This window comes from Scyliorhinus torazame, chromosome 18, assembly GCF_047496885.1.
Source record: "Scyliorhinus torazame isolate Kashiwa2021f chromosome 18, sScyTor2.1, whole genome shotgun sequence".
NCBI lineage: Eukaryota > Metazoa > Chordata > Chondrichthyes > Carcharhiniformes > Scyliorhinidae > Scyliorhinus > Scyliorhinus torazame.
This window is the reverse complement of record NC_092724.1, coordinates 63096712-63118690: the sequence shown is the minus strand read 5'-3', so window position 1 is coordinate 63118690 and position 21979 is coordinate 63096712. Positions and strand designations below refer to the sequence as shown.

General features: G+C 46.5%; 1 protein-coding gene across 4 annotated transcripts in view; it reads left to right on the top strand.

Annotated features, from left to right (window-relative positions):
- The window catches only part of sirt6 (sirtuin 6), a 72050-nt gene that overhangs the window by 24311 nt on the left and 25760 nt on the right, over positions 1–21979 (top strand). For all 4 annotated transcript variants that reach the window (XM_072482817.1, XM_072482815.1, XM_072482819.1 and 1 more), the window contains one exon: positions 18189–18248. In XM_072482817.1, coding sequence (XP_072338918.1) covers positions 18189–18248 — 60 coding nt within the window. The remainder of the gene's footprint in view (positions 1–18188; positions 18249–21979) is intronic.

The following is a 21979-nucleotide window of genomic DNA, read 5'->3' as shown; positions in this document are numbered from 1 at the left end:
GATTCTTTCACTGTTACTGGATCAAAATTCTGAAACTCCTTTCCAAATGGCACATGCATTCCAACGGTTCCAACTGCCACCCTCCAGCCCCGGATTCCAGACTCCAACTTTTTCTTGGGCAATAATCCCACATTCCATTAAATAATTATTTTATTTTAACAATGGAGCTTGCATTCCCCACTTTTGACCCGAGTTTCCAGGTTCAATAAACATTTTTACTTACTACTTTTGAGTTAAAAGTAGTTTTCATGTCAGCAGGCTAGTTCAATAAAGATAGCAGCTTTATTTTGCTGTGAAATATGAATTTAGATGGAATAGTTGAGCTGCACAGCATCAGTCATGTGGAAAATGTTTTTAGGCTGTTGAACCTCAGAATGCCAGGGACTGATTGTTCTTCATGATCTGTTTATCACAGAATTGTTGCAGTTCAGAGGAGGCCATTTAATGGTGCACCGTGTCTGCATTGGCTGCCCAAACCAGCATGATGACTTAGTGCTGTACGCCTGCACATGGTTTCTTTTCTTTTTTTTAAAAATTTGTTTTTATTCAAAATGTTTCAATAATTTTTACAAACCACTACAAGAAGAAAAACAACGACAAGAAAACATAGCAATAAAACAGAAAACAACTTAACCATTTAACAATTTAACAAAACAAGGTGGGGTAGCTGCCCTTCGCAAATGAAATCCATCCACCGCCCAAACCCCCCCCCCCCCCCTCTGGTTTGCTGCTGCTGCTGACCTCCGCCTAACATTCCGCGAGAAAGTCCAGGAATGGTTGCCACCGCCTGGAGAACCCCTGCAAGGACCCTTGCAAGGCAAACTTTATCCTCTCCAACCTGAGAAATCCCGCCATGTCACTGACCCAAGCCTCTACGCTTGGGGGTTTCGCGTCCCTCCACATTAACAAGAGCCTTCTCCGGGCTACCAAGGAGAAAGGCCAGAACTCCGGCCTCTTTTGACTCCTGCACTCCCGGATCGTCTGATACCCCAAATATCATTATCCCCAGCTCAGTTTTACCAGTGTCCAAGACCTTGGACATAGCCTTTGCGAAGCCTTTCCAAAATCCTGTAAGTGCCGGGCATGCCCAGAACATATGGACGTGATTTACTGGGCTCCCTGAGCACCTCACACACCTATCCTCCACCCCAAAGAACTTACTCATTCTCGCCACTGTCATCGCCCAGTGCACCACCTTAAACTGAATCAGGCTAAGCCTGGCGCAGGATGAGGAGGAATTGACGCTGCCCAGGGCGTCAGCCCACAGGCCCTCATCCAGCTCCTCCTCCTACTTGCCCTTCAGCTCCTCCACCGAGGCATCCTCCTCCTGCAGCTCCTGATATATTTCCGATATCTTGCCGTCCCCTACCCACACGCCCGAGACCACCCTGTCCTGTATCCTCCAGGCAGGCAGCAGCGGGAATTTCACCTGCTTTTTCACGAACGCCCGAACCTGCATGTACCTAAAGGTATTCCCCGGGGGTAGCCCAAATTTCTCCTCCGCCGCCCTCAGACTAGCAAAAGTCCCATCAATGAATAAGTCCCCCATCCTTTTGACACCCGCCCTGTGCCAGCTGAGGAACCCCCCGTCTATTCTACCCGGAACGAACCTGTGATTGTTCCGTATCGGGGTCCAGTCTGAAGCCCTTGCCTCCTGCCTGTGCCGTCTCCACTGCCCCCAGATCCCCAATGTCGCCGTCACCACCGGGCTTGTGGTATACCGCGTTGGCGGAAGCGGCAGCGGTGCCGTTATCAGTGCCCCCAAGCTAGTATCTTTACAAGACGCCGCTTCCAACCGTTTCCACGCCGCCCCCTCCCTCCATTACCCATTTCTGAATCATGGATATATTCGCGGCCCAGTAATAGCTGCAAAATTTCGGCAGCGCCGTCCCCCCCCCCCCCCCCCCGGACTGCGCTCCAAGAACAGTCTCTTAACACGCGGGGTCCTATTTTCCCACACACATCCCGTAATAATCCTATTTACCCGCTTGAAAATGGACTTGGGGATGAGAATGGGAAGGCACTGGAAGACGAACAAGAACCTGGGGAGGACCGTCATCTTTACGGGCTGCACCCTGCCCGCCAGGGAAAGCGGCAGCATGTCCCACCTCTTAAAGTCCTCCTCCATCTGATCCACCAGCCACGCTAAATTGAGCTTGTGCAGGACCCCCCAGCTCTTGGCCACCTGAATGCCCAAGTAGCGAAAGCTCCTCTCCACCATCTTAAGCGGTAGCTCTCCCAGTCTCTTTTCCTGGCCCCTTGCATGTATCACAAATAGCTCGCTTTTATCAACATTCAGCTTATATCCCGTAAAGTCTCCAAAACCCCAAAGAATCTGCATGACCTCCCCCATCCCCTCCACCGGATCCGCAAAGTACAGGAGCAGGTTATCCGCATACAGTGAAACACTATGGGCCCCCCCCTTTCCAGTATCTGGACTCCCCCAACGCCGTGGCCAGCGGCTCGATCGCCAGGGCAAATGGCGGGGGGGGACAGGGGGCACCCCTGCCTCGTTCCTCGATGTAATCTAAAGTATCACGACCGCAGCCGGTTCGTCGACACTCGCTACCGGGGCCTGATACAACAATTTGACCCACCCTATAAATTCCTCTCCAAACCCAAATCTGCCTAACACTTCCCACAGGTACTCCCACTCCACCCGATCGAAGGCTTTCTCCGCGTCCATTGCCGCTACCACTTCTGCATCGCCCCCCCCTTCCGAGGGCATCATGATCGCATTCAGGAGCCTCCGCACATTCGTATTCAACTGCCTGCCCTTCACAAACCCCGTCTGATCCTCATTGATCACTCCTGGGACACAGTCCTCAATCCTAGTGGCCAAAATCTTGGCCAACAGCTTGGCATCCACATTAAGGAGCGAAATTGTCCTATAGGAGCCACATTGCAACGGGTCCTTATCTCGCTTGAGGATAAGCAAGATCAGAGCCTGCGACATCGTCGGGGGAAGGGTTTCCGTTTCCTTAGCCTCATTGAAAGTCCTCAACAATAGCGGACCCAGCAGCTCCGAGAATTTCCTATAAAACTCTACGAGATACACATCCGGTCCCGGGACCTTACCCGCCTGCATACCCTTCAACCCTTTTACCAGTTCCTCCATCTCAATCGGGGCCCCCAATCCCTCTATTCGCTCCTCCTCCACCTGTGGAAACCTCAGTTGGACCAGGAACTGCCTCATCCCCCACCCCCCAACTCTTACAGTTTGCCATAAAAGTCCTTGAAGACCTCGTTAATCCTTGCTGAGCTCAGCACCGTGTTCCCCCTCTATCTCTAATTCCCACGATCTCACTGGCCGCCTCTCTCTTCCGCAGCTGATGCGCCAGCATCCTACTTGCCTTCTCCCCATACTCGTACACTGCTCCCTGTACGTTCCTCAACTGAGCCTCAGCCTTCCCCGTGGTAAGCAAGTCAAACTCCGCCTGCAGGCTCTGGCGCTCCTTCAACAACCCCTCCTCGGGGGATTCCGCATACCTCCTGTCCACCCTCAGTATATCCCCCACCAATCTCTCCCTCTCCATCCTATCCCTCTTGTCTCTGTGGGCCCTGACTGAAATTAGCTCCCCTCTGACAACTGCCTTCAGCGCCTCCCAGGCCACACCCACCGAAACCTCCCCATTATCATTGGTCTCCACATAGCTTTAGATACACCTCCGAACCCACCCACAGACCTCCTCGTCCGCCAGTAGTCCCACGACCATTCTCCACAGAGGGTGTTGGCCTCTCTCCTCCCACAGCCCCAACTCCACCCAGTGTGGGGCATGACCCCCCCATTACCAAACTGCATGACTCCAGATCCGGAATCCTACTCAACATCCGCTTCATGAACCCTGCATCGTCCCAGTTCGGAGCATACACATTCACCAGCACCACCTGGGCCCCCTGCAACCTGTCACTCACCATAACGTATCGACCCCTTTATCCGCCACAATACCCGCTGCCTCATGCCACCCGCTTGCTCACCAAAATTGCGACCCCCCCCCCCCCACCTGTTCTTTGCATCCAGCCCTGAGTGGAAAACCTGCCCCACCCATCCCTTCCTCAGCCTGGTTGGATCCGCGATCCTCAGGTGCGTTTCCTGTAGCATGGCTACGTCTGCCTTTAGCCCCTTTAAGTGCGAAAACACACGGGCCCTCTTGACTGGCCCATTCAGGCAGCTCGCGTTCCACGTGATCAGCCTAGTTGGGGGGCTAGCCCCCCGTCGACTAGCCATCTCCTTTTTTAGGCCAGCCACGTGCCCGCGCATCCCGCACCCTCCAGCCCCCCCCAGGCGGAGGCTCCCCGACCCGACTCTCCCCTTGAACATCAATTCCCCCTCAGTCAGCACAGCAGCATCCCAGCCCCCTCCCTTAACCCCCCAGTCAAGCATCCGCTTAACCCCCCTACCCCCCCCCCCATTGCATTCCTGTAAGTCAGCTGACTCGTGCTGACCCCGAACGCTCCCGCCTCCACCTCCAATCCCCCTGTGGGTTCCCCTTACAAATCTCCAACCCCACCTCCTGTGATGCAGCTCTTCCCAACTGCGACCTCACCCAGGGCAACGGGGCCACAAAAACACAAGAAAACACGGGGAAAACCCCATCATAACATTGCCCCCTCCCCCTCACCAACAACCCCCACAACATTCTGCAGTCCATTAACTCGAGTCCAGCTCCTCATTCTTGATGAAAGTCCACGCCTCGTCCGGCGTGTCGAAATAGTGGTGCCGGTCCTGATAAGTAACCCACAGCCTCGCGGGTTGTAACAACCCAAACTTCACCCCCTTTCCGTGGAGGACCGCGTTGGCCCGATTGAATCCTGCACGCTTCTTGGCCAGCTCTGCACCCCAGTCCTGATAAATACGGATCTCGGTGTTCTCCCACCTGCTGCTCCGCTCCTTCTTCGCCCATCGCAGGACACACTCCTTGTCGGTGAAGCGGTGGAACATTGCCACCATAGCTCTCGGCGGCTCGTTCGCCCTCGGCCTCCTTGCCAGGACTCTGTGCGCCCCGTCCAGCTCCAGGGACCGCGGGAAAGCCCCCGCGCCCATCCGTGTACCCAGCATCGTGGTCACAAAAGCCCCAGCATCCAACCCCTCCACGCCTTCAGGGAGACCCAGAATCCGCAGGTTCTGCCTCCTTGACCTATTCTCCATGTCCTCCAGCTTCTGCCATTTTTTGTGCAGCGCCTCGTGCGCCTCCACTCTAACCGCCAGGCCCAGAATCTCGGCGTCGTTATCAGAGGCCTGCTGCACCTTGATCGCCGTCCCCTGCATCTTCTGGGTCTCCTCCAACCTTTCAATCGAAGCCTTCATCGGGGCCAGCATCTGCACCTTTAAATCTGCAAAGCAGCTTCTTAAAAACTCCTGCTGCTAATGTGACCACTGGGCCCACGCTGCCTGATCCCCGCCAGCCACCATCTTGCTTGTTCGCGCCCGTTCTCCTCTCTTCTCCAAAGCCGCTTTTTTGACCGCCCCACTCCTGGTCCACTCCATACAGCGCTGGGGGACCCTCACTGTTTCCTTCCCACACCGGGAACCGTCGTCAAAGTGCCGCTGGAGCTCCTTAAAAGGGCCCAAAGTCCGTTATCGGCGGGAGCTGCCGACAGTACGACCTACTTGGGCATAGCCGCAACCGGAAGCCTCCATGGTTTCTTTTCATGTAATCATCAAATGCCCTCTTGAATGCCTCGATTGAACCTGCCTCTACCACACTTCCATGCAGTGCATTCCAGATCCAAACCACTCGCTGTGTGAAAAAGATTTTCTCATTACATTTTCTTCTTTTGCAAATCACTTAAGTCTGTGCCCTCTCGTTCTTAATCCTTTTATGAGCTGCCAGCCCCTTCATGACTTTGAACATCTCTATCAAATCTCCTCTTAGCCTTCTTCACTCCAAGGGGACCTGATTCAAAATCTTCAAACTAGCCTCATAACTGAAGTTTCTAAACCCTGGAACAATGTAAATATCTTCTGCACTCTCTTCAATACAGAGAGCTTCTATCGTATGGCGCCCAGATCAGTACACACTATTCTAGCTGAGGTCTAACCAATGACTTGCATAGTTTCAGCATAACCTCTTTGTTATTGTCCTCTATGTCCCTATTAATGAATCCCAGAATACCATATGCTTTATTAACTGCTCTCTCCACCTATCCTGTCACCTTCAATGATTTATGAACACATACACCCAGGTCCTTACTTGTGACAATAAAGATTATTATGTATTTTTCCTAACAAAATGCATCACCTCGTACTTTTCCACATTGAACGTCATCTGCCACCTATCTGCCCACTCCAACAACTTGTCTTTGTCCTTTTGAAGTTCTACACTGTCCTCATTGCAGTTTACGGTACTTCCAAGTTCAGTGTTTTGTGTCATCCGCAAGCTTTGAAATTGTCCCTTGCGCACCAAGAGCGAGATTATTTTTTCCCTAATTAAACATCAATTTAGCGTGGCCAATCCACCTGCCCTGCACATCTTTGGGTTGTGGGAATGAGATCCATGCAGACCCTGGGAGAATGTGTAAACTCCACACGGACAGTGACCCGGAGCCGTGATCGAACCCGGGACCTCAGCGCCATGAGGCAGCAGTGCTAGCAAATCATTAATATATATCAGGACATGTTGGAAGTTGAAAAAGGTAACTGCCTCATGGGTTTTAATCACCATCTGTTTGAATGGATTCCTTTCATAGGCTGAGGTAAAGGTGGCGTTTAAAACTCGCCAATTCAGTTATCGTGTTCAACAGAAGTGAAGTGTGATAGCAATTGAGAGCCAGAAAGCAGCTTGTGTTTGGATGAAGCACCAGCCACTCCTGTCCCATCCTGAATTTAGATAACATTAGATAGCTGGAGACCATGGCAATAAATAGCGAACAGGCCATATTGATTTTGTGGCGCAATACGTTATTAGAAGGGCAATACTTTTGACCTTCCATGATGTAGGGAGATGGAATGAAGAGCTAAAGAGAATGTGCCTGGAGAGCGAGTGACTCAGTAAAGATTCTTAGGAGGGTAGGAAAATGGAGGGCATTTTTAATACTGACGAACAAAAGGAGAAAACACAGTACAATAGACAGGAGGACATAAAATAGGGAGATCTTGTGAAAAGAAAACTGCAATGCTGGAGAACCGAAATAAAATGGGAAACTTTGGGAATGTGAGATAAATTTACTGGCATCGTTTAGAAGGAAGAGCAGGCCGTAATTCTCCTTTGTAGAATAAAACTTGGCCATTCTGTATAGATTAATTATTTTTCCGCTGACAGTCACATCTTGTCCTGCAGCAGTTACTGAAAAAACAAGTTGACTCCCCATCATTCTTTGAATAAATCGACTGAAAATCAGATAAGGCAATTTGCAGAACGAGGATGGAAATTTCCAGAGGTTTCGAACTTGTGAATCTCAAATATAGAATCAAACTTGTTTGAAATCTGGAAACAAGAAGTTATTAAGACATGTAAGTTAAATGGCACATGAGATTGAAATGTTCAAAATGTGAAGTGATCTAATTATTGGCTGCCATTTCAGGCTGTGGAGGCCATCCTGAAACTCTAATATATAATTCTCACCATTCTCTAGTTACATTGTTCCCTCTCAGACCATCTTGAAAAATCGGTAGGAAAGTAAGTTATGAAGAGGGCATAAGGAGGCTACAAAGGAATATGGGTTGTGAGTTGATAAAGATCTGGCAAATGGAGTATAATGTGGACAAAGGTGAAATAGCCCATTAGTGTCACAAGTAGGCTTACATTAACACTAATGAAGTTACTGTGAAAATCCCCTCGTCGCCACACTTTTGCGCCTATTAGGGTACACTGAGGGAGAATTCAGAACGTCCAATTCACCTAACAAGAACATCTTTCGGGACTTGTGGGAGGAAACCTGAGCACCCGGAGGAAACCCACGCAGACATTGGGAGAATGTGCAGACTCCGCACAGACCGTTAACCGAGGTCGGATTCAAACCTGGGTCCCTGGGGCTGTGAGGCAGCAGTGCTAACCACTGTGTCACTGTGACGCCCCATGAATCTCAAAAGGTTGGGATGCAGATACGGCAAGTAATTAAGAAAGCTAATTTAGTACCAGGAATGAGGCATTTTCTGAAGACAGATTGGACTGGAAAGGCTTGTATTCGCTGTTTAAAAGAGTAAGATTTAAACATACAAGATCCTGGGTGGCATTGACAGGGTGGATATGGGGAGAATATTTCCTGTTGTGGGTGAACCTTGAACTAGGTTCACTGTTTAAAAATAAGTGGTCACTCATTTTTGGAACTCCTTCTCAACGTTGTGGAAGGGAAGTCTTGAGGTAGTTGGATTATCGATAAACACAGGGTGAAAGGTTAGTGGGGGTAGGTAGGAGATTACAATCGGATCACCCATGAACTTGTTGAATGGTGGAGTGGAGCCGAATGGCCGCTGCCTCATTCATATATTCATATCGTTCGTCTTCCACAAACTTTCCCCTCTAATGAAAAATAGTGTCATGAATTAATTTGTCCCTGGGTTTACATGATGTATGTGCGCGGCATTGGTTTGTGCATCCTGAGACACATTGTATAAAGCATGTTCAATGCCATGTAACCAATTTAAGAAGAGAAAGGCTGGGGATGGAAAGGTGTAGTTGGCAATTAACCAGGAAGTGAGGCGCTTAAGGCAGTAACTTGGATTAAACAACAATGAAAAACTATAAACAAGGAACATCTGAGATGTTTACCGTTACTACATAACCAAAACTTTTTTGGAGCACCTCGCCCACTGTGCCATGGAATGGGCAAATAGAAACAAAAAATAGTTATTCATAGGAGAGAGCCTGCCGGCCCATCATGCTGATGCTGGTTCTCTGCAAAGAGAATTCAGCTCGTCCACTTCTCTGCCCGTTTCCCATAATCCTACATTTGTTTTGTCCTCGGCTGCAGTAGCCAGTTTAGTTTTGAAAGCCCCAGTTGTATCTGTCTCTACTCTACTCGAGCAGTGCATTCCAGACCCTAACCACTAACTGTGAAAACACGTTTTCTCCTTGTATCACTCTTCGTTCTTTGGCCAGTCACCTTGAATCAGTGCCCTCTAATTCTCGACCCCTTTGAATAGGAACAGTGCCTCTCTACCTACCCTCTCCGGACCATCCTCTCTGCCCCATGGTGCGGTGGAATCGGAGTCATTAAATGATTTCAAGAAGGAGATAGATATATTTCTGAGAAGAAATGGGTTAAAGGGATATGGGGGACAGGCGGGGCGGTGGATTTGAGACCAGGAAGAGGTCAGCCTTGATCTGATTGAATGACGGAGCAGGCTCAAAAGGCTGAATTACCTACTTCTGCTCCCAATTCTTATGTAAGTGCAGTGGGTGTAAGAAGGGAACAGTTGGGGCTATCTGATAGAGTGAAGAACAGAAATGGTTAAATGACAAAGGGATTGATGATGAAGAAACAAAAGATGTGTACAGATGTGGCATACATATTGAAGAATGTCCAAAAGGTAATGGAAGCAGTGGTTAAAATTTAGCTAGTCATTAATTTACAAAAATTACACTAAGATCTACACTCGTAATAGAAACTTCAAAATGCTCATGTCATTTCATGACAGCAACCTCTTGCCTTCAACATTCACATAAACTTCAATAATTTGGGGATTCAACACTTCTATCAGTTCTGCTTTTGCATAATGTAATAAAAGGAATCAGAATCATAAATTATATTCGATGCCCAATGACTGCCGTTTTATCCTAACCAGCATTTAGTACCCATCACTCGTTGCTGTCGAAGATGAACCACCTTGAGCCACTGCAGTGTTGAAAGTACCCTTAGTTCCAGGACACCATGCAGGAGTTCCTCAGCATCCTCGGCCCAACCATCTGCAGCTGCTTCATCAATGATCTTCCTTCCATCAGAAGGTCAGAAGTAAGGATCTTCGCTGATGACTGCATAATGTTCAGCACCATTCATGACTCCTCAGACACTGAAGCAGTCCCTCTCCAAATGCAGCAAGACCTGGACAATATCCAGACTTGGTCGACAAGTGGCAAGTAATATTCATGCCACACAAGTACCAGACAATGACCAGCTTCAACAAGAGAAAATTTAACCATCATCCGATGATTTCAATGGCATTACCATAGCTGAATCCTCCACTATCAACATCCTAGGGATTACCATTGGCCCGAATTGAACTGGACTAGCCATATAAATAGTATGACTAAAAGAAGTTCGAAGCTAGCTTGGACTCCTGCGTTGAGTAAATTGCCTCCTCCGTTCCCAGAGCCTGCCCATCATTGACGAGGCACAAGTCAGAAGCGTAATGGAATACTCTACACATGCCTGGATAAGTGCACCTCCAACAACACTCAAGCCCGACACCATCTAAGCAAAGCAACCTGCTTGATTCGTACCTCTTCCGCAAACATCCACTCATAAAATCATAGAATTTACAGTGCAGAAGGAGGCCATTCAGCCCATCGAGTCTGCATTGGTCCTTGGAAAGAGCACCCCACTTAAGCCCACACCCCCACCCTATCCCAGTAACCCCACCCAATCTTTTTGGACACTCGGCAATTTATCATGGCCAATCCACCTAACCTGCACATCTTTGGACTGTGAGGGGAAACCGGGGCACCCGGAGGGGAATCATGCAGAAACGGGGAGAACGTGCAGATTCCGCACAGACAGTGACCTGAGCCGGGAATCGAACCTGGGACCCTGGAGCTGTGAAGCAACTGCGCACTGTGAAGCACTGCTACCGTGCTGCCACTCGCTCCACCACTGGCAAACTCTTGCAGCAGTGTGTGCCATTTACAAGATGTACTGCAGGAATGCATCAAGGCTCCTTTTTCACCAAATGTTCTGGATTTGAATTGTTTGGTTGTACCAAAGAGCCCTGTTTACATCTGAAAGTGCAGCCTTGAGTGTACCTTTCAATGCAATAACTTAACTTTGAACTGTGTTAGGTTTTTAAGATGCTAATGTTTAGGACTATATATTTTGATTTATAGGATTTTTAAACCTATTTAGTTCTAAAATATAAGGTAAATTAAGGGAGTAATATGACCTACGCAAGATTGTTAGAGATAAAAGGAGGACTCAGATTGTTCTACCCAACGCTGCTAGATTTTTAAGCTTAGAGGCAATGAAAAGAAAGAAGAAAATCACTTATTGTCACAAGTAGGCTTCAAATGAAGTTATTGTGAAAAGCCCCCTAGTCACCACATTCCGGTGCCTGTTCGGGGAGGCTGGTACGGGAATTGAACCGTGCTGCTGGCCTGCCTTGGTCTGCTTTCAAAGCCAGTGATTTAGCCCTGTGCTAAACCAGTTGCAGTCCTTGAGTATGTTCTGAGTCCCAGAAAGGTGTTATAGGTATCACGTAAAGAGTGGTGCTGTAAAAATCTACTTCAAAAATGAAAGGGAATTGTTATCAAAGATCACTAATTAGTATTTGTCGTCGGAAACTAGGCTAATGTGACTCATGTTGTCTTGGGGAAGAGGGTAAAGGAAGCCATTTTTTAGATCAGATTGCAGGCTTCGCAATAAAGCAGTTGGGGACTTATGGCCAGATTGATGACTGCATTTGTGACAATTTAAGAGGCTTGAAGGGATCCCTTACTGTGAAAAACCGTTCCGGAAATAGAAGTTACCCAGTTGGAAAGGGAAAAAGGCAACAAGCCACTGGAAGATGAGAATAGTTTTAGATCGACTCCTTAAGGTTCCTGAACAGAAAATGTACCATATAACCTTAGTGGGAGATTTTTGTTTGTGCTCAAAGCTAAATGGGGAATTTCTTGCCTGTAGTTTGAAGTACAAGTTTGTCTACAAAATGAAGTGTTTGGTCAATAATGCTTGTTTTTAGTCATTATTACAGCAAAAATTTTAAAACGTGAAATCTTAACATGTTATTTATTCAGCTGTCAATTGGAAGGTTGAATTTCTCTTTAAAAGTCACCAGCCTCTACGAAGTTTGTAACAAAACCTTCAGCTTTGCTTATTAACGGGAAGGAATCTTTGATCATGCAGAGTATGATGACTGTGACAGGGTAACTTTTATCAAAGGCTGCCAAACGGTATTTTCATTATTGAATGTATGCAAAAGTAACTGGCATCTCGCACAGTTCTTATTGGCTTCAGCCTTCATATGATTCAATTTTTGTACGGTCAGTCGGAACTTTAATCATTTCTGACCTGAGGCACTTGAGGCAGGATCATTGAAACTAATCTCTTCAAACAAATAGTTTTTGAAATTCTGTTCAACACTTCACATGAATTGTCATCACCTGATGGTTCCATGCCTAATTTAAGGCGGTGATACTTACATAAAAGTATTTAAAATGCAGGTTTTAGAGAGGGATATTTTGATTAACTATTCATGTTGCAATAACATTGAAGGTGACACAATGTTGGTGAGGCCACTGCAGTACCATGGAGGGAAAAAACAAAGCGGGTGGTTTTGAGGTGTGAGCACTTCCATCTCAAGTCCCATGTGATGAGAAAGAAAGCGAAAACGTGCCAGTACATTTCAGAGTCTTGGGGCGTCCCACAGCTCTTTACTGGCTTTTGATGTTTATCCTCACTTGTGTGCTGATCAATAATTTGTCATGGGATGTGGGTGTCACTGGCAAAGCTAGCATTTATTGCCTGTCCTTGATTGTCCTTTAATTCAGTGACTTGCTAGGTCATTTCAGAGAGTGCCCCCTCCCCCCAGCCAGGTCTCACTGAGCTGCCAGGATTATATGCATGCTAAATAGCGGACGCAGCAAGGTACAGACAGAGTGATCAGATCAAAGCTCCTGCCACATCCAGCCTTAAATTTCTTTTAAAATTTAGAGTACCCAATTAAGTTTTTCCAATTAAGGGGCAATTTAGCGTGGCCAATCCACCTACCCTGCACATCTTTGGGTTGTGGGGGCGAAACCCATGCAAACACGGGGAGAGTGTGCAAACTCCACACGGACAGTGACCCAGAGCCAGGATCGAACCTGGGACCTCAGCGCCATGAGGCAGCAATGCTAACCACTGCGCCGCCGTGCTGCCCCACATCCAGCCTTAAATGATGGTGGATAATTAAGCAACTGACCAGAGGATGGGGCTTCACACATATCCCTTCCCATTCCTCAATGATGGGAAGCTCCAACACATTAGTGCAAAGGACATGACTGAACCATTTGCAGGTATCTTCGACCTGAAGTGCCAAGTGAATGGTTCATCACTGCCTCCACCTCCGGTCCCCAACATCACAGAAAACTGATTGCAGCCAATTTGATTCCGAGCAGGTAATGCTGAGAAACAGCTGATAGCACTAGACACAGCAAAAGCTATGGTTCCTGACAATATTTCAGCTGTAGTACTGAAGACTACTGCTCCAGAACTAGCTGTGCCCTTAGCCAGACTGTTCCAGTACAGGTACAAAACTGGCATCTGTCTGGCAATGTGGGAAATTGCTATGTATGTCATGTCGACAAAAAAACAAGTCAAATCCAATTCAGCTAATTCCAGCCCTTTCATTTTCCTCTCAATCACTTGTAAGGTGATGGAAGGTATTGTCGACAATGCTATCAAATGACACTTACCGACCAATAACTTACTCATCAGTGTCCAGTTTGGGTTTCACTAGGAACAGTCAGCTCCTAACCTAAATACAGCCTTGGTCCAAGCATGGACAAAAGAGCTGAATTCTAGAGTAGAGGCATCCCATCCACAAAAATTCACTCCCCCACCATCAATGTACAGTAGCAACAGTGGGTACCATTTACAAGACGCTTTGCAGGAACTCACCAAGACTCCTTCAATAGCAAGTTTCATACCCACGACTGGTACCATCTAGAAGGACAAGAGCATTAGGTGCATGGGAACACTACCATCTGGAAATTCCCCACCATTCCATACAACATCCTGACTTGGAACCATATCACCGTTCCTTCGCTGTCGCTGGATCAAAAACCTGGAACTCTCTTCCTAACCTAACAGCACTGTGGGTGTACCTCCATCCCATAGACTGCAGCAGTTTAAGAAGGCATCTTCTTGATGAAAATAAAGCTCAGCAAAAAAAATGCTGGCCTTGCCAGCAGTGCCCAGATCCCATCAAAGAATGAAAACAAATCATCTGAGCAGTCTTCTCTTATTGTCTTACTCACCACATCCTTGGTCTGTTTGCCTCAGTTCCTCACCATGCAGTAGTGAGCAATCTACCAGAGTGAGGACAGGGAAAGAGTATATTCAGCGATGAATTTCTGTAAACGGAAATGTAACGTGATACAATGTAGGTAAGAGAATTGGAGAAACACGTGATCTAGAAAATGGAAAACAGAATTGCCATTTGAGGTTCATGAAAATTTGTACATAATTTTTAGAAATACAATCAACAACAAATTTATAGGTCAAGAACAATTTGTAGAACGGTTGCTTGTGGGTTAAATACACTGGTTTTAAACTAAGGAACAAGTGTTTTTCAATACTCCACACAGTCATATTTCAGCAGCTGGTGTGTTCTCGCCACACAGGATCGTCATCCAAAATGCTAACCCATTCCTTTCCAGGCATGCTGGGTCAGTTATGTGTTTTCCAGCAATATCCTTTTTTAGTTAACCTGATTTTCATGTGCCTGGTCAAACATTTACACATGCAACACCGTGATCTGAATGCACTGCCACATGGCTCATATCTTTTTGTATTTAATCCGTGTTAAGGACAGAGGAGGAGAGAACAATTGAAATCTCCAATTCCTTCCTTTCTGTCCATAATCAGTGTTGTTTATTTTTGAAAAGATGGTTGTGTTTCTAAACCCCCATTAGTGTGTAGGCGATTTAAGGATATTAATAGGAGGCGATTGTAGGTTTAAACATAATCACCACAAAAGATCTAAACATTGTCACCTCCTACCCCTCCAGAAAAATACAATTAAAGTAGATTGTGCACTTCTACAAGTATTAAACTAAAATCATTGTTAACATTTTACGTGTGTTTGCAAGTCTAATAAGAAGGAAGTTTCATTCTGCACTTAAATTGTAGTTCCGGTTAAATTCAGGGAGCTGGGGTTGGATATCACCATTACCACAGGATTCCTTCGATGAGAAGAATATTCAGTAGTTCCTGAAACCAGGCACTCGTGACTGTCGTATCCAATTTTCTTACAGATGAATATGCAACTTTGAAATCGGGCTGGGAGGCTTTTAAAAAACATTTAAACTTCTTAGTTCTTAAAAAGCAAAAGTGGCATTGCCTTTTCTGCAGCTGTTGTCTCGTCGGTGTTATTCTACAGACGGCCTCCAGGTCTCTTCTGAGTTTTTCGATTAAATGATTTCAGTATCCGAGAACCAGTTTCAATCACATTGCCATTGATATACTGTAGAAAGTAGATGGTGGTCACTTGTGCATAACTGGTTTCGTCAGATTTACTTTGTAATGTTGCAAATCTGGAGACGGTCTAGAAGTCTATTGACTTTGTTTTGGAGTAAGCTCAGAACAGTGGCAGGTATGAATTCCACAAAGAAGTGCTTAAATAAATAAAAGCAATTCCTGAAACCTCCGTGTAAGAACAATCCATGTTTAAAGTTATGAATGTGACTGCCGTTTGACATCAGTATATTTCAAAACGTGCTGGTCAATCGACATTTTTATTGCACACATGATGAAACCTCAGTGTATTCTTCACATGAAGGGTTAGAAGGTTGGCGCCCATTGAACTAGAGGAGCAAATATAGTTCAGTCCCCCTTTAAGCAATTTTTTAACCTTATTTTCACTATAAATTTCCATATCCATAGTAAAAGCAGGGGCTATCTATGTAAACTTGTACCACTAAATTATAATTTGCTACTGTTCCAACACTCGAGTGAGAGTGTAATTACAGCATGACTGGTTTACATAGGCAGTTTCAATTTCAAAGGGAAACTTTATAATGGGGGACATGTTGACAATAGACATGATATACTGAAGAGTTTTAGTATATCGCTGAGCAACATCTTGCAATTACTCATCTGGTTCAAGTTAAAGACAAAGGTTTTCGGTCATTCTGCAAAGAAGTGTAGGCAGTTTTTAGTGTGCTTGCTGACAATCCTCATACACCAATAATAAATACCCAGAGATTAAGTGGTTGTCAATCCCTTCGCCATTTGTGCAATTCTGTGAATAAAATGGTTGCAATCTTGCCGAGTATGTGAAATGCTTTGAGCCATTTCTGAGAAATGTTAAGGTGCGATGGGAAAGTCTTTCTTTGCAACAAGAATAGGCTGCAAATATAAAACTTGTAACTGCTGCTTCAATTAGATGTACAAAGACTGATGAGTAATATTTGATGGACATGATTCATTTTTCTAAGGTTGCATCTTATAGCGTTTTATATAATCAGCATTAAACCCATCCGTGCCTTTTTCTTTCCTCCTTCCTCCACTCATGAACAGTGAGAGACCTTCCAAGCATCGCGACACTAACTTAGGCGATGTTCATTCCAAGTAGCGCCTCAATACAGTTTCAGCTTTCATAGAATTGACAGTGCAGAAGAAGGCCATTTGGCCCATCTGTGTCTGCACCAATTCTCCAAATGAGCCTGATGACTTAGTGCTGCCTTTCCTCATACCATAACACATTTTTTCTATTCAAATAAACATCTGATCCCCCCCTTGAATGCCTTAAATTTCCTTTTTTTAAATAAATTTAGAGTACCCAATTCATTTTTTCTAATTAAGCGGCAATTTAACGTTTCTAATCCACCTACCCTGCACATCTTTTGGGTTGTGGGGGCGAAACCCACGCACACACGGGGAGAATGTGCAAACTCCACACGGACAGAGCCGGGATCGTACCTGGGACCTCAGCGCCATGAGACAGCAGGGCTAACCCACTGCCACCGTGCAGCCCTTAAATTTCATTGTTATGTCAGTAATAGTTACTAATGTCATAAAGTAGTCAAATAAGGGTGAAATCCCTTGTAATCAAAGTGTTCTGGGAAGGGACGTGTAGGGTTACAAGTTCTGGGCATGAGAGGGGGGGGGTGGGTGGGAGTCCTATAATTTCTAAAATAGGTTTATAAATGGCTGGTTAGATTCCAGAGCCCTATCAAACTGCGATTGAATGTTTGAAGTAAGCAATGGAGGTGTTTACTTTTGCAAACAAGACGTCTGGGACCTGCTGATAATTACTTGGAGTAATGTTTGGCTGACCATTCCTAGGACGACATCTAGGATGACTTCTATGTTGTGAGACCCCTGAAACTGCAGCAGAGGCTTGCTAGTCCACCGTTCCTGGTTGCAGCTTCCTTTTAAGAGGATCCTTTAAATTAGTTCAAAATATTTACATCTGAATCTTAAGCAGCCCAGGTCTCAATTTGTGGTTGGGTCCCCCCCTCCCCCCCCGCCCGCTCGCTTGCTCGCTCAAGTATGTTCCACTTCCACCAGCACCTAATGAAAACCCAGCAAGTGACAAGTTTGCTTACTTTGAGTTCTAGCCACACTCCACTCTTCCACTCTTAAGGACATAAATCGATTTTGTCACTAATAAATCCTTTGAAGAATTCTGGAGAAACCTCTTTACCCAGAAAGTGCTTTGAGTATGAAACTTGTGACACATGGCGTGTTTGATGCGAAATAGTATTAAATATTTCAGAGAAAGCTGGTTAGAATATGTGCGAAGAGAAACTGCCGATGGGGTTGGATGGAGTAGGGGTCGGAGGACACTTGTGAAGCATAGGGGGAGGTGGTGACATAGTGGCATTGTGGACTAGTAATCCAGAGATGCAGGATAATAATCTGGGGACCCGGGTTCGATTCCCAAAGGGCGACACGGTAGCACAGTGGTTAGCACTGTTGCTTCACAGCTCCAGGGTCCCAGGTTTGATTCTTGGCTTGGGTCACTGTCTGTGCGGAGTCTGCACATTCTCCCCATGTCTGCGTGGATTTCCTCCCACAGTCCAAATATGTGCAGGTTAGGTGGATTGGCCATGCTAAATTATCCTTAGTGTCCAAAAAGGTTAGGTGGGGTTACTGGGTTGCGGGGATAGGGTGGAGGTGTGGCCTTAAGTAGGGTGCTCTTTCCAAGAGCCTGTGCAGACTCGATGGGCTGAATGGCCTCCTTCTGCACTGTATATTTTATGATTCTGTAATAAACACTGACATGGAACAGGTGGGCTGGCTGAACAGCTTGTTTGAGTTTTAAATTCTATGTAAATATGCTGGTCACAGGTGGGTTTTGATGTTTTTACTGCGTTTTGTTTCCACAGAGACAAGCTGTCAGAACTCCATGGCAACATGTTTGTGGAAGAATGCACCAAATGTGGCAAGTAAGTTAGCTCCATTTCCACAACCACACATTCCTGGGTTGAATACTCAGATGCTGCAATAACAGCTGGATAGATCTCATTTCATTCGAGGATCTGTGTATCATTTCCCCCCATTGTGCAATGTCTTATTCAAAAATTCAGCCAATTGGTTGGACTCCCGTGTTTTATTCAAGATTAATTTCAATGACCTGTTGAAATATCTTAAGTTTGCGAGAAGTTCAAATGTAATCATTATCAATTATTCATCTCCATTGGACAGCCTGCTGATGTGACTAATAGCTTTATTTTGTAAAGGAAAAGTTTGTGAAAAATTGTGGGGCATAAAGTTTAGAGGGTGTTAATTAAATGTTTGACACGTTAAATGTTGAACACATGCTGCCACATATCCATGGCTACCGACTGCCTCATCACCTTACAACTATTATCGCTAGGTCTTTGACCACATTGATCTATGTAGCCTTTTTGACATGGTTGACTACACCATCCTTCTAAAGCCACCTTGATTGTTCAGCTCAGTAGAATTGACGTTGCCTGCTTCCACTCTTCTCTGCCTACAAGCAGGCGATATTACACAAGAAGAATAGATTGTTTTTGTAGTGAAGAGGATATAAGGCCAGCAGCTTCACTTGAGATTGTAAACAGTCAGAGACAGTGGCTGGAATTTTCTGGCCATTCTCGCCGGCGCAATCGTCCGGTCCTGCCAACAGCGAACCCCCACAAGTTTCCTGGTGACAGGGCCGCATAGAACGGGAAACCCCATTGACAGCAGTGAAACAGAAGATGCCATTGCCAGCAGATGACAGGCCGCCTCTGCACCGTGAAGAATGCTTCAGTGGGAATTGAAAATCCCGACCAATATCTTTGTTGGGAGAGGGGGAATAACGAAGGAATCAGTGACGAGGGAATTAGGTTTTGCCAGGGCTTGAAGGCAATGACTTTGGTCTTCCATATTGATAGCTAAATAATCTGCAGTATTGGCTACTCTTCACTCCCGGTATTGTTGCCTCTGGAGCTCATCAAAGATCTGTCCTTAATAAAAACAGCAAAATACAATAAGAGTGGGAGCATTTTTGAAGAGAAAAACACCGTTATAACCCTACGACAGAACATAGACAAAGATCTTTCCCTGATCCCTTGTTCTTCGTACTTCTTGTCAGCTTCGTCAGAAACATGAAATTATCTTCCCCATTTAGAGTAAAGACTCCCAGCTTTGCCTTTTCCCCCCTCTTCAATCCCTCTACTGCCTCTTTTTTCTGATCTGTTTGTCCGATATCCAGCCTTGGGTGAGTCCCAGTTTAACACTGGGGAGATTGTCTCAAGCCCCCAGCACAAATGCCGGTCCCTTGTCACTGATGCCATCTCATTTCCCAACCCCCGCCATTGTCTCAGGCCATTCAAAATCTCAACCACGGGCTACGTTGCTGTGACTCCACTTCCTCTTCATCACAAAGACAAGTACTTCCTGGATCTATCAACTTGTCAAAGACAGGTTAGGGGCGTTTGATAAATTCAAATGGTTAGCTTGAGTAATAGCTAAACCTTATTGTGCTCCAATATTTTCTGGACTGGCACGCACACAAGCTACACCTGCGTACAGGCTGCACTTCTAATCTGATTGTTCAGTTCAAAGAACAAAATTATTAGTCCAAAGATGTGCGGGTTAGGTGAATTGGCCAATGATAAATTGCCCTTAATGTCCAAATTGCCCTTGGTGTTGGGTGGAGGTGTTGAGTTTGGGTATGGTGCTCTTTCCAAGAGCCGGTGCAGACTCAAAGGGCCGAATGGCCTCCTTCTGCACTGTAAATTCAATGATCTATGATTAATCTAGGACAAAGGTTCGGCACAACATCGTGGGCCGAAGGGCCTGTTCTGTGCTGTATTTTTCTATGTTCTATGTTCTTTTAATTCTCATATAGGCTACACTTTGTGCTCAACTTAAATTGGTTGCAGGTATTTCTGGGACCAATAGGAAGGTCTCATTCTGTAGGATGAAAACTAGTTTTGCTCCATTTCTATCTCCCATCCATTGAATCCCTACAGTGCAGGAGACCGTTCGGCCCTTCCGGTCTGCACCGCCATCTGAAAGAGCACCCCACCTCAGGCCACTCCTCAACCCTATACCCGTAACTCCACCTAACCTACACATCTTTGGAGGAGCAATTTAGCATGGCTAATCCACCTAACCTGCACATCTTTGCCCTTGCCAATTTGGTAACCAGTTATATTTCACAGGCCAGCAAAGAAGCTGCAATACTGTATCCTGTATCTGTTCCTCCAAATCTGTGACCCACCCCCAACCCAACCCACCTACTCACTCCTGCACATATAATGAGGACAAGAAGATTTGAATCTTCAGGCTTGGGAATGCAAATGTTGACCCTCTTGGGCGAAATTCTCCGGTATCGGCGCGATGTCCACCGACCGGCGCCAAAAACTGAGCAAATCAGTCGGGCATCGCGCCGCCCCAAAGATGCGGAATCATCCACATATTGGGGGGGCCGAGCCCTAACCTTGAGGGGCTAGGACCGTGGCGGACTGATTTCCGCCCTGCCAGCTGGTGGAAGTGCCCCGCCAGCTGGCGCGGAAATGGCATTGCCGGACGGCGCATGCGCGGGAGCGTTAGCGGCCGCTTAAGGCATCCCCGCGCATGCGCTGTGGAGGGAGTCTTTTCCGCTTCCGCCATGGTGGAGACCATGGCGAAGGCGGAAGGAAAAGAGTGCCCCCACGGCACAGGCCCACCCGCGGATCGGTGGGCCCCGATTGCGGGCCAGGCCACCGTGGGGGCACCCCCCAGGGCCAGATCGCCCCGCGCCCCCCCCCCCCCCACCCAGGAGCCCGCCCGCGCCGCCTTGTCCCGCCGGTAAGGTAGGTGGTTTAATCCACACCGGCGGGACAGACATTCTAACAGCGGGACTTCAGCCCATCCGGGCCGGAGAATCGCGGGGGGGGGGGCCCGCCAACCGGCGCGGAGCGATTCCCGCCCCCGCCGAATCTCCGGTGCCGGAGAATTCGGCAACCGGCGGGGGCGGGATTTATGCCAGCCCCCGGCGATTCTCCGACCCGGCGGGGGGTCGGGGAATCTCGCTCCTGGTTTGGGATTCTGGCCCTCTGAAGTTTGAGTAATTGCAAATCAATCATTGTGCATTTAATCATTTTTATTGGAGTCTGTGTGCAGTGCAGCAGATTTCTTAGCCTTCATGCTCCATAACTTTTCCCCTTTTAGCTGTCTATTGTAAAATTGCACTATTATGTGCGATGAATGCAATTTGAGACTCTGGTGGTTTTTCTGAAGATGTAGAGCTTGAGTGAACTTGCTGTGTAATGCAGGAACAGGTAAGACTATTAGAAAAATTGGTAGTGAAAGGCAAAGCTTGAATGCTCAGCTACAGTGTCTGGTTCCTTTATGCCTTCAGAAGGTTGAAAGCTTTTCATATTTCTTTGATTATAGCATTTTTATCACTAGTCTCAGTTGCTGCTCTTATTTTAAAGTAACCACTGTACTTCATCCTATTAGGAATTATTTAATGCAAACGCACATCTCCTCTTGCTCACTGAGTTCTAACATTGTGCTCATGATTCCTGAGCAGTGAAACTTTGCATTGCTTTTGGAGCTTGAAATATTTTGTAGATCCACCTCCCCTGGCTAGCCTTCTGCTTCCTGTCATATCTTTAGTAATTGTATGATATATGTTATGTTAGATGATATTATACTCTATCCTGGTTTGCTTGAA